The 12808-nt window shown below is 38.5% G+C and overlaps 1 protein-coding gene and 1 pseudogene across 2 annotated transcripts in view; both read right to left on the minus strand.

Moving 5' to 3' along the window:
- Positions 1-11844, minus strand: part of TTC33 (tetratricopeptide repeat domain 33) — a 38016-nt gene extending 26172 nt beyond the window's left edge. The window contains exons 1-2 of one of the 2 annotated variants that reach the window (XM_045566511.1): positions 11710-11844; positions 2875-3096 (exon numbers count right to left, since the gene is read on the minus strand). In XM_045566511.1, the coding sequence (XP_045422467.1) occupies positions 2875-3095 (221 nt within the window). In that variant the 5' untranslated portion in view covers position 3096; positions 11710-11844. Of the gene's footprint in view, positions 1-2874; positions 3097-11493; positions 11644-11709 lie in introns of those variants that run through there. The other variant, XM_045566512.1, reaches the window with a different exon arrangement.
- Positions 4640-5600, minus strand: LOC123648603 (annotated as a pseudogene).
- Positions 11845-12808: the final 964 nt, after the last annotated feature.

Raw genomic sequence — 12808 nt, forward strand, 5'->3', positions numbered from 1 at the left:
TGTCTCTAATTAAAAAAAAAAAAAACCAATCAGGAAAGGAAAGCTTTTCAGACAAAGAGTTATAACACAAAATTATATAACTGTGTTCAAAAAAACAAGGAAGGCCAATGTGGCTAAAATGTAGTGAAAATGAGAGTGGTTTAAGATGACATTGATTTGGTAGATAGGAAGTGAGTTTTATTTTTTTAATTTAACTTCACTATTCTTCCCTATATTTCTTTCAACCAAGTTTAATATTCTCTTAGATATTTTTAAACTATTATATCTATTTTTGTTTGACTTAGAGTAGCCAAACTACTCAGTTCCATTAGATTCCTTTAATTCTGTTTAGTTATTTTCTAAAGCTATGTATACATAACACCAAAACAAATGCTGAAGGGCAAAAAACTTAATCATCTCACAGTGTTATCCATCCAAAATAAATCATCCAATCCAGCTGATGCTAGTGACATGACTCAATGTTTTGACATGCAGGCAGAAAACATGAGTTATTTTGTTTGTCTACAAAGTTGATCTCTCTCCTTTACCACAGGAAATTCAGAGGGAATCCCATGGCAATAACTGAATAGCTTTTCCCTTCTACACACTAGTGTGGTCTAGAAAAACAACAAAGTTAATGAACTCTTAACAGGCATTTACAGGAATTTCTAAAGACGTTTTATGAATGTTCTGAAAGTGATTTCATAAATGGGGAAAATTTATAGTTGGTTTTCTTCTGACTAAGACAGAATGGTCAATCTTGCAAAGTTCTTCAAGAGAAAAATCTTTATGCCTAAAATTCACAATCTCACATTGGGCTGCTATGATTAATTGATCTTGATTGTTATTTTCTACCCTCCACTCCCAATTTGAGATGCTAACTAATATTATAGTTTTAAAATAAAACCATTCTATTAAAAATAAAAGAATATCCGGGAATCAAAAACAGACCTAGAAACTATATGTCAGTTCCTCAATTTTGACTCATTTATGAAAAGAATTTTTAACAAGGAATCTTATAACTACTTCACTAGTTTAAAATAAAAGAAAGAAGAGAAAAAAGAACAAAGCAAAAGTGCTTCTTGCTTAACACTACTTCATTTTTTTTTTAATTTCTCAAACTCTTCAATAACACATGTAAGCTACCAGTCAAAGGCACACAGGCCTGATTTTAGATCTCTGGATCATCTGAAGAGTACTTTATCCCAACCAAAGATACTACTCCCTGCTGGTCATATCATCTTCTAAAAATCATACATACACATAGTGCAAATCTTCCTAACATATTTTCTTTACCAAGAACAAATGCTTTAAGATTTCTATAGAAATATGGCTCTCAAAAGACATCAAACACAGCAAACAGACAGACACAGGCACAATGTCTTTGCAATGGCTGCACTAATACAGGGCAACCCGATATTATTTACCTCCCAATATGATGCACTATAAAGCACAAACATTATCTATGGCATATTCTTCCCAAAAACATTTAGACTCTAAATCTCATCTCCACACCTAATTTTCTGTTTACAAGAAGTATAAGATGAACAAATTAAATGACATATCAAGGAAACAATGAAATAGAAAATTGGTCTGGACTCTTCAAAAAGTCAATATCATGGGGGATAAAAGTAGGGGCCACAAGTAGATTAAAAGACACTAAAGAGACATAATAACCAAATACAATGTGTGAACTCTTTTTAGATCCTAGTTTTAAAAACTATATACTCTAAAAGACATTTGGGAGAAAACTGGAAAAACCTAAATATAAACTGGTATTAGATTATGGAATTATTCATTTTCATAAGTTTAATAATGGTATTTTAGGTGACAGAATATCTTTATTCTTAGCAGAAACATGCTGAATCAGGGGTAGGTATCATAATGCCTGCAACGTACTTTCAAATAGACCAGCAAAAAACCCTGTAAATATACAATTGTTCGCGTGCACATGAACGTGTGTAGGAAGACAGAGCAAATATAAGAATTTCTGTGTCTAGATAAAGGGAATATGGGACTGTACTAGTCTTTAATACAGATTTGAAATTTTTCAAAATAAAAAATGTCCTTTTCTACCCTAGGTTAATATTTTCTTCTATTAACTATATAGTTTTACCTTTCACATTTAGATTTTAATCCCTCTAAGGTCCATCTCTGTGTGTAGTATTAGATACAGATTCAGTTTTATTTTCCACTACATAGTAATCCAGTTTTGTTAACACAATCTACTAAAAACTTTGTCTTCTCCCCACTAATTTGTAGAAGAATGATTTTTGGTCCCACTTAAAGATCTAAGCAGAGGAAGGGGAAAAGAAATAAAAAAAGCAAGAAAAAGAAGAAAGGAAAAAAGAAATGGGTGCATATAAGGGCAGTATTAGAGCTTAGCTAAAGAAGGGCTATGAATAAATGAAGCTACTACAAATTCCTGTGCACCAAATCATATTTACTAAAATAATTAAGAAGTAATTGGCAAAGAATAACTGAATACCTATTTTTTAAAAATATAGGTATGCTCTCAAAGCTGTTCAGGAAATGCCTAATTCATCTGGTACATAATATTACAAGGAGAAAACTTCCAGACATTAGACCATCTTCTACTAACCAATGAGTTGGGTTATATTTGACTTAGCATTTACTCTTCTCTAGACAAAAAAAAAAAAAAAAAAAAAATGATAGTAAAGCAGAGACATAAGCATCCTGAAAACTATTTTATAAACAATCCCTGAAAATGACAATTTTCATGTGATTTTCAGACACCTTATTTCTTTGATTAGTTTAGCACCTAGATCAGGTTTTAAAACTATGGGTTTATCAGATTCATGACTCTTCATCCCATTACTGACAGTGAGCTAGAAAATATAAACTGTTCTCCATGAGAAAATTCTAAAAACATACCTTTTATTTTCAGCCAAATTGGCTCCTTCATCCTTCAGCTGTTTACTTTTCTCAGCAGAGCCTTCAAGGAGAATTTCTTTCCTACGTTTAACGGCATGAAGCCAGTTACCTTCATCATTCTCAGCCACATCCTTCTCATCAGCAGCTTCTGCTTCAAACTGCTGGGAAGTGACCTTTGAGACCTTCTCACCAATCTTCCTCTTCCACCCAAAAGAAGCCATTCTGGAAAATTACAAAGAAACAGCTTTAAAACAAACTTGGCCTTTTATAGAAGTATTCTAACTAATAGGTAAAGAAGAAATAACAGGATTAGACTATCACCATTTTTTAATCCCTAATTAGTGGATCTAGGCAATAATCACCAAATGGCTGCTAACACCACTAAGAAAAACAACTTGACTTTATGCACCTCCTTATGGAACTGGCACACCACTTACAAGGTACTCTTGTAAAAATTAAGCCTAAATCAGATCAGGCCTCTACCAGTTTATAAGAAACATGGGATAGAGTTAAACATGCTCAATAACACATCAGAGATGCAGACAGCAGAAAACTAAAGAAAAATAAAACTGGTTTCTTCAAGAAATAAAAACCAATGGGGAGAGAACAATAGGAGATATCAGATTTGATAATTGATGACATTAAGGAATTACTGCTATATTTCTTTAGGTGCAATAATAGTATTGTGATTATGTTTATAAAAATAATACTTATCTTTTAAAAATATATACTAAAATATTTCATATGAAATTATATGATATCTAGGAATTGTTTCAAAGTAATCAGTCGGGGTGAGGAATGCAGTAAAGATGAAATATGATTGCTTTGAAGTGATGACTGATGAGGTTGGGTGGTGAATACATAGGGATCAGTGTACTTTTCTCTCTCCTTTCATATATGTTGAGATTTTCCATAATAAAAAGGTTTTAAAAGATTCAAACTTGCTAAATGACTTAAGTCACCGAATTATCGGGTAAACAAAAAATAAGATAACAGATGTTGAACTGCTTTGTAAATTTGCAATGATATACAAATGTAAAGGATAAAAAGAGAGAATAATTAATAGAACAAAGTTAAAGAAAATCCTGGAAGAATTCAACAGTTATTTAGAAAAGGGATTAACTGAATGATCTAAGAATTTACTAGGCGCATAGATGAGCTTTAAGATACTGAGAAATTCCTGAAATTGTATATAAATTATATGTAAATTTTGTGGAAGAAAAACTTTAACTGCTGTTGCAAAAAAAGTCTATATGAAGTAGAAATTGGTTTCAATAACACTAGTAAAGAATACACTTTAGAAAGTGGAGGTAACTGCATGTAAAATTCTGGCAGCAATTTAATAGAACAGTCCCAGATGGTTAGGCTGAGGCCAACATCCAATGAGAATGAAAGCCTTGTCTTGGGGAATTTTGGACAATACTTGCAGAAATATTACACTGTGCATAAACCAAACTGAACTGTTTTGCAAAGTATTGCAAAGTTTCATACAGTAAAAGGTTATTTTCTACATGCACACTTCAATTTCACAGCAAGAGTGGCACACAATACCTAAACACAAAAAAGAGCATTCATGCAAGATATCTAACTCCTTGATATAATAGTACATATAATTCAAAATGATTACAGTATCATTACATCTGGGGCTTTTCTCAACTACAAGGTGGTAGTTATGGAAAGCATGGCCCCTGGTGTCAATGTCTGGAAAGCAGCCACCATCTTCCATGTGTGTTCTCCTTTAGTGTTTTTTCTTCATTTTTCTTAATCAACTCTGCTGTTGCTGCTTCTTACCAAAACTGGTAAAAACAAAATTGTAATCACTGAATATAGCACTCTGACAATCAAGATGTGTAAAACCTTCAATCTTCTGGGGTGAAGAAAGAAGCACTGTATAACACTTAGAACTCTGATTAACAAACAAGGTGGTCACAAACTTTGCTGACCAAGTCACCATAGGAGGTATGAATTAAGTTTGTTCCAAAGCTAACATAAGAAAATTCTGGTTTTGATCAGAGCGATAAGTTCCATCCAATTTCATTCCATTCACTGAATATCCATAAGGATTAAACAGTACAGCATCAACGACAGAACCTGGTATCAGGTCACTAATTCCACTCATACGTGACATCCTTTGCAATAACACCATCTTTCGTGTAGAAATTGTCCATAACTGTTGGTTCAAACTCACTCATCAGAATTTCCAGGGTTTGATCTGGCTAACTACCCAACCCTCTGGGAAATCCAGAGTACATAATTACCAAGAATCAGAATTCATATGTCCCATACAATGTTGCTCCATTTGGGAAAATTACATTAAGAAACTCTATTTCTTCCTGTAAATTCTGATATGGGTACTCTTGGTGAGAAGCCTTCACGAAATTCTTATGAAAATAAAAGCTCTGAATTGAGTCAAACCCACTGTAATCCCTAGCAAGCTTCAACAGGGGAACCAGTGCTTTTGGCAAAAGGGTGGTACTATTAATATATGTCTTTAAAATAAAACATCTCTTGAAAACAAACATGCTACTCTCATTGAGTACATAAACTTCCGGCTTGTCAATTTTTGTCACACTTATGACTGAACATTGTACATCGTTCAAAAGTAAGTCCCACTGAAATCTTGGGATAGTGAAAAGATCTCAGATCCTTTGTTTGCAAGGGTTGCTGCCAGGAAAACCAACCTCCAGCAGCTTCTTGTTCTCTTCGAAAAAATGTACAGCTTCCATCACCCTGAGACTAGCAAACAACCAAGAACCACAGAAAATCAACTAAATTAAACCTCTTCTCTGCTGCTGCTGCCACAGACTATTCCAGCTGAGTTACTATAGCTCAAGTTCCTTTTTTTGCTATAATTTTACATTAAATTTTTTTAAAAAAGGACTAATAAAATTTTCCTTTTTTTGTAAGGAAAGGTTGAACTTAAGTTTGTTAGAAATAGAGGCAGAGACAGTTAAGTTTCTTGTTATCCACTGCTTCCCCGTTAGAGAAAGTAAAGCAAGCACTATCTAATGTCGCCGGCCATGCTATGTAAGCCCATATGTAAATTTTTTATGCCTGTATGCATTCGGGAGAAGAGCATCTAAGCTTTCATGACCTCCTTAAAGCAGTCTGTGACTCCAAGCAGATTACGATCTACTGATGAACTAGAGAAACAGGTTAAAGCAATGAACCAGAGGTCTTTATCAAACTACCAAAGAATGGACATCGTGGGAATAAGGGAGGGAGAGAAATGAAATAGTAAATAAGTTTTAGCAGATATCACGGTCTTCATCACTGATGCACATAGCTCAAGTGAAGCATAAGCACAGGCCTACCTCAGAGACAGCATGGGTTCAGTACCAGGTAACTTCAATAAAGCGAGTATCGAAATAAAACGAGTCACACAAACTTTTTGGTTTCCCAGTACATACAAAAGTTATGTTTATAGCACACTGTAGTCTATTAAGTATGCAATAGCATTATGTCTAAAAAAGCAATGTATTTGCCTCAATTTAAAAATAATTTATCACTAAAAAAAATGCCAACGATCATCTGAGCCTTTAGCAAGTCCTAATCTTTTTGCTGGTGGAGGGCCCTTCCTGGATATTGATGGCCGCTGACTGATCAGGATGGTGTTTGACAAAGGCTCGAGTAGCTGTGGTAATTTCTTAAAATAAGGCAACAATGAAGTCCGTAGTACTAACTGACTCTTCCTTTCACAAAATTTCACTATAGCATGTAATGCTATTTCATAGCATTTTACCCACAGTAGAACTTCTTTCAAAATTAGAGTCAATCCTCTCAAACCCTGCCACTAATTTATCAACTAAATTTACGCAGTATAAAGTCTTTGTTGTTGTTTCAACAGTGTTCACAGCATCTTCACTAGGAGTAGATTCCATCTCAAGAAACTACTTTCTTTGCTCATCCATAAGAAATAACTCCTTATCCATTAAAGTTTTATCATAAGACTGCAGTAATTTACTCACATCTTCAAGTGCCACTTCTAATTCTAGTTCTCTTGCTATTTCCACACCACATCTGCAGTTCCTTCCTCCACTGAAGTCTTGAATCTCTCAAAGTCATCCATGAGGGTTGGAATTAACTTCTTCTAAACTCCTACTAATGTTGCTATTTTGACCACCTCCTATGAATCACAAATGTTCTCGATGGCATCTATTTTTTTTATTTTTTGCTCTTAGCATTATTTCCTCTCTCTTTTTTATTCTTCACATTTCTTTTAATAACATTCATACCAATTAATGGCATTCAGAATGGTGAATCCTTTCCAGAAGGTTTTCAATTTACATTGACCAGATCCATCAGAGGAATCACTATCTACTGCAACTATAGCCTTACAAAATGTATTTCTTAAAAAATAACACTTGAAAGTCAAAAGTACTCATGATCCATGGACTACAGAATGGATGTTATATTAGCAGGCATTAAAACAACATGAATATCCTTGTACATCTCCATCAGAGCTCTTGGGTGACCAGGTACACTATCGGTGAGCAATAATATTTTGAAAGGAATCTTTTTTCCTGAGCAGTAGGTCTCAACAGTGTGCTTAAAATATTCAATAAACCATGATGTAAACAGATATGCTGTCATCCAGGTTTTGTTATTCCATTTACAGAACACAGGCAGAGTAGACTTAGTATAATTCTTAAAGGCCCTAGGACTTTTGGAATGGTAAATGAGCACTGGCTCAACTTAAAGTCCCTAGCTGCAACAGCCCCTAATAAGAGAGTAAGCCTATCCTTTGAAGCTCTGAAGTCAGGCACTGACTAGCTATAAAAGCTATAGATATAAAAGTCCTAGATGGCATCTTCCTCCAATGGAAGGCTGATTCATCTACATTAAATATCTGTTGTTTAATGTAGCCACCTTCATCAATTACCTTAGCTAGATCTTACGGATAACTTACTGCAGCTTCTACATCAGCATTTGCTGCTTCACCTTGCACTTTAATGTTATGGAGACAGTTTCTTTCCTTAAACCTCACAAACAAACCTCTGCTAGTTTGAAACTTTTCTTCTGCAGCTTCCTCATCTCTCGCAGCCTTCACAGAAATGAAGAGAATTGGAGCCTTGCTCTAGATTAGACTTTTGCTTAAGGAAATGTGGCTGGTTTGATCATCTATCCATACTGCTAAAACTTGCTTCATATCAGCAATAAAGCTGTTTTGCTTTCCTATCATTCCTGTACTCACTGGAGTAGCACTTTTAAAGTCCTTCAAAAACTTTTCCATTGCATTTGCAACCTGGCTAACAAGAGGCCTAGCTTTCAGCCTATCTTGGCTTTTGACATGCCTTCCTCACTAAGTTTAATCATTTCTATTTTGATTTAAAGTAAGAGATTGCAACTCTTCCTTTCACTAGAACACTTACAGGCCATTGTATGGTTGGTAATTGCCTTAATTTCAACATTGTTGTGTCTCAGGTAATAGAGAGGCCCGAAGAGAGGAAGAGAGATGGGGGAATGGCCGGTCAGTGGAGAAGTTAGAACACACACAACATTTATTAAGTCCACCATCACATATGAGTGCAGTTCATGGCGTCCCAAAATAATTTACAAGTGTAACATCAAACATTACTAATCACAGATCATCATAAGAGATATGATAATAATGAAAAAGTTTGAAATATTGCAAGATTTGCCAAAATGTGATACAAAGACATGAGTGAGTACATGGAGTTGGACAAATGGTGCTGAAAGACATGCTTGAGGCAGGGTTGACACAAACTTTCATCATGTTAAAAAGCAATATTTGCAAGCGCAATAAAGCAGCGCACAATAAAACAAACCTCTAGGAGAAGGAGACAAAGAAAGAGAGGGTGGCTGTGAGGTCATTCACATAGAAAGGGCCACAATAATGGCACAATTTGGAGGGGTAAAAATATTGTGAGTCATTCACTTAAGTTCTTAATGAATGTGAGGAAGCACCAATAAATCACAGCAATCAAGAAACGTACAGGCTCTCTTAAAAAATAACAATAATTTAAAAATTTAAGGCTGGGCTTGGTGGCTCATGCCTGTACCCAGCACTTTGGGAGGCCAAGGTGGGAGGATAGCTTGAGGCCAGGAGTCTTGAGACCAGCCTGGGCAATATAGCAAAACCCTGTCTTGCCTCCCCGACCCCTGAAAAAGAGAAAGAAAGAAATATACAGGCTGATATAGGTGAACCACATGCTTTCCACAGAAGCGATTTTTAAAAAAACTTCTCCCAGATTCATTACAATATAGGTGAATGAATTCCCTATGTTTAAATATGACTGCAAATATCTTGGGGGACGAACCAGGAAACTGCTGAAAATGTAAGTGTGCATAGTGTGGATACTATGGCACAGAAGTTCAGAAGCACAGAGTGAGGACAGCCTGGGAGAATGGATTGTTAGGAAGACCTCTGATGCCATCTAGACAAGATAAGAAAGTCTTGTATTTATGACTGTCCCTAACTGTAACAAGAATGATTAAGTTTTCTGGCTTTAAGTTCCAAATGGAACTTTTTTTCCACAATAATAACATGAGGCATCAGACAGCGTGGGAACCCTGTTACTACTAACAGAAATCTGGTGTTTACTGAAGGCAAATTATATTAAAAATCATCGTTCAGGTCTGTAGATTATTAGGGGCAGAGGATAGAGTGGGGAGGAAAGGAAAAGAGGAGAGACAGATGAACAGGTTTTTAAAAATAGGTCATTCAGACTCCCATTACCCTTCCCATCTTCCAACCCAAACCACTGTTATAACTTCTGAGAACAAACGTATGTTAAGGCCCCACCCAGGTGGTGGTTCTCAACCATATATGAAAAAGCCACACACACCATCATCTCAGGTGTTTGTTTGTACCAGTCTCCCCCACAAATCCCTTGAGATCTTCTAGAGCCCAGAGGCTCTAGAAGGACAGAAGGAGGATTTAAGGAGGCCTGATGACACTAGCAATTGAGAAGTTTAGCCTTGAAGAGAGGGACAAAAACACATTCCTCTCAGACAAAAAAGAAGTTAATACTGACTAAAAAGTATAGGAAAGTTCAGGGGTGGAAGGAAAGGAAAATGAGGGATTTCATGCCCCAAACTTCACATTTCTGCAAGAAATAGGAGGCTATTCATCTGTTCAAAGTAAACAGAACATAAATGGATCTCAGCACTTGAGAAAAATGGAAAAGATGTGAAATAGACACTGTGGAGATTAGGAAAAGAAACAATAAAGGATGAGAAGAGGTATCAAACAGTATCAAAGGCTCACTGAGGTTAAAAAGCATGACTCTGTTACCAAGGGCATTGGCACATTTCGATATTTTCTTCAAAACTGTCTGAAGACCACAAGAGTACAGTCAATTACAATACAGGATAAGTGCTACAAGACAATAAGCAAAGGATGCTATGATGTCAGAGAAGGGACACTCACGTCAGGCTTCCTGGAGAACTTTTTTTTTTTGAGACAGAGTCTTGCTCTGTCGCCCAGGCTAGAGTGAGTGCCGTGGCATCAGCCTAGCTCACAGCAACCTCAAACTCCTGAGCTTAAGCGATCCTACTGCCTCAGCCTCCCGAGTAGCTGGGACTACAGGCATGCGCCACCATGCCCGGCTAATTTTTTATATATATATTTTTAGTTGTCCAGCTAATTTCTTTCTACTTTTTAGTAGAGATGGGGTCTCGCTCTTGCTCAGGCTGGTCTCGAACTCCTGAGCCCAAACGATCCACCTGCCTCGGCCTCCCAGGGTGCTAGGATTACAGCCCAGCCCCTGGAGAACTTTTGAAAGATAAAAGTTAGCCAAGCTTAAAAAGAGGTGAGAATCCTGAAAGATATGCCACACTTCCTGCCTTGGAAAATTTAACACTGAGTTGATTCAGATATCGTAAATAGTACAAGTTTATTGTTCCTCTGTGGCTATCTGAACATGAAATTAAAAATTGTTATAAAGGAGGCTTTCCTGAATCTATAGTTAGATGCACAGGCACCAACATCCTAGACTTAACTTTTTTTTCACCAGGTTAGGAAACCATAGGGATAAGTCACAATCATACAGGCTTCATGTTAAACTCATGAAACCAGACAAATTCAACATTTTATACAGAATTTTATTTAAAGAATGCCATTAAAAATTCTAAACAACGACACCGTGTTCTACATTCGTGTACTAGTACAATGATTCCTATAGTAGGCGCTCGATAACTGTTGACATTTTCCCCAGCCACAAACCCGAGAATGTTTATCTGAACTGCGTCCGAGGATGCAGCACCGCAGGCGAAAAACCCCTGGATGAACACGATCGGGAAATCACAGCACCATCCTTCCGGGTAAAGGGATACATTCGGAGGTGAGGAATTCAACGAACAATTTGCCCAAAAATACCACCGCATGAGAGAAACCAGTATTAGCGACTTTCCCTTCATTGGCCAACAATAATAAAGATGTTCATAAAAAGAAACCCCTAAGGGCTGCCGGACGCCACCTGCGAGTTCCCCGCCCCGCGCTCGGCCTCCGACACCACAAACGCCGGGGAGCAGGCAGGCTCCGGCCCGCCCCGCCCGGCGCGCAGGGAAGGTCAAAGCCACAGGGTCCCGTCCGCCTCCCGGGCGGCGCTGCGAGGGAGGGCCCGACCCCAGACCAGCTTGTCCCTAGGGACCAACCTTAGGGTCCCGGCTGTGCCAGACCCTGTCGAGTTTCAATTATGACTGCTCAAGCTCCTTTCTTCCCTAACACAACACCCACTCGCCTCGTTTTCCTCTTCTTCCTCCGCTTCCACCGCCGACTCGGCAGCCCCAGCTACCTAATAATCACTCCCGTGGTCCCGTGTTTACATCACTGCCCACCGGAAGCGGAAATTAGCACGCACGACTGCCTACCTGCCTGCCTTTGATGCCTGGTTTCCAAGGTGCGGATTTGGCCCACACCTGGGGCAGCAGTCCGCTAGATCGTGCAAAGGAAAGACTCTCAGGCTTTCTCGTCCGCCAAGCCCTCCTCCAGGACCACAAATCCCAGAAGTCACTGCGGCCGCCCCACCGCGTTACCTTCTGGGATTTGTAGTCGCGGCCACTCGGCCGGGAGCGCCCTCTAGCGGCAGCAGGAGCGGGCAAACGCGCCTGCGCCGGCGGAGGAGCGCGGGAAAGAGCCGTCGCCGCTGTACCGCGGCGCTTCCAGGCGGCAGGTAGAGCAAGCAAGGGGCCGGGAAAACGATTCTGAGGGGAATTCAGAGGCTTAAGATACGGGCCTACCCTAAAGGGGTTTGCAACCTAGCTGATCGGGCCTCCTAGACGCAGAGAACAGAGAGACAAAACGATTAGAAAGGACTCATTGGGTGCGTATCAGGGAGGGTCATAGCTGAATTGTGGGCTTCACCTCGGAAGGAACAAGTAAGTTGAACCCAGATGAGAGAATTATGGCCGGAATGTATCTGTGGGTCATGTCCTGAATATAAATAAGTGGGCAAATATAACACGGGCAACTAATATTGTCAGTTTATCCATGTAGCTATTAATATCTTGTGCAAAAGGAGACCCATATTTGGAGATCAGGCTTTCCCAACCTCAGCATTATTAACATTTTGAACTGGCTAATTCTTTGAGGGGGAAGAGGGCATCCTGTGCACAGTAAGGTGCTTGGCGGCATGTCTAGTCTCTACACAGCAGATGTCATTATCATCCGCCACCACCATCACTAATTGTGGCAACCAGTTGTTTCCTCGGTGAAATATACCCTGGGAGAAAAATTGTCCCCCTACCCTGCCCCATTGGGAACCACTGATATTGACCACTGGTTCTCCTAAGGGTCGCCGACACCCTTTCAACGCCAAAACTATCGCCATACTAATATGAAGGCATTATTTTGCCCTTTTCACAAAACTGACATTTGCACTGATGGAAAAGCAAGCGTGGGTAAAACTGCTGGCCCTTCAAGCAGGAATCACGGTAATGATGCCAAACTGTACTACTAGTCATTGTATTC

Source organism: Lemur catta, chromosome 12 (genome assembly GCF_020740605.2).
Source record: "Lemur catta isolate mLemCat1 chromosome 12, mLemCat1.pri, whole genome shotgun sequence".
NCBI lineage: Eukaryota > Metazoa > Chordata > Mammalia > Primates > Lemuridae > Lemur > Lemur catta.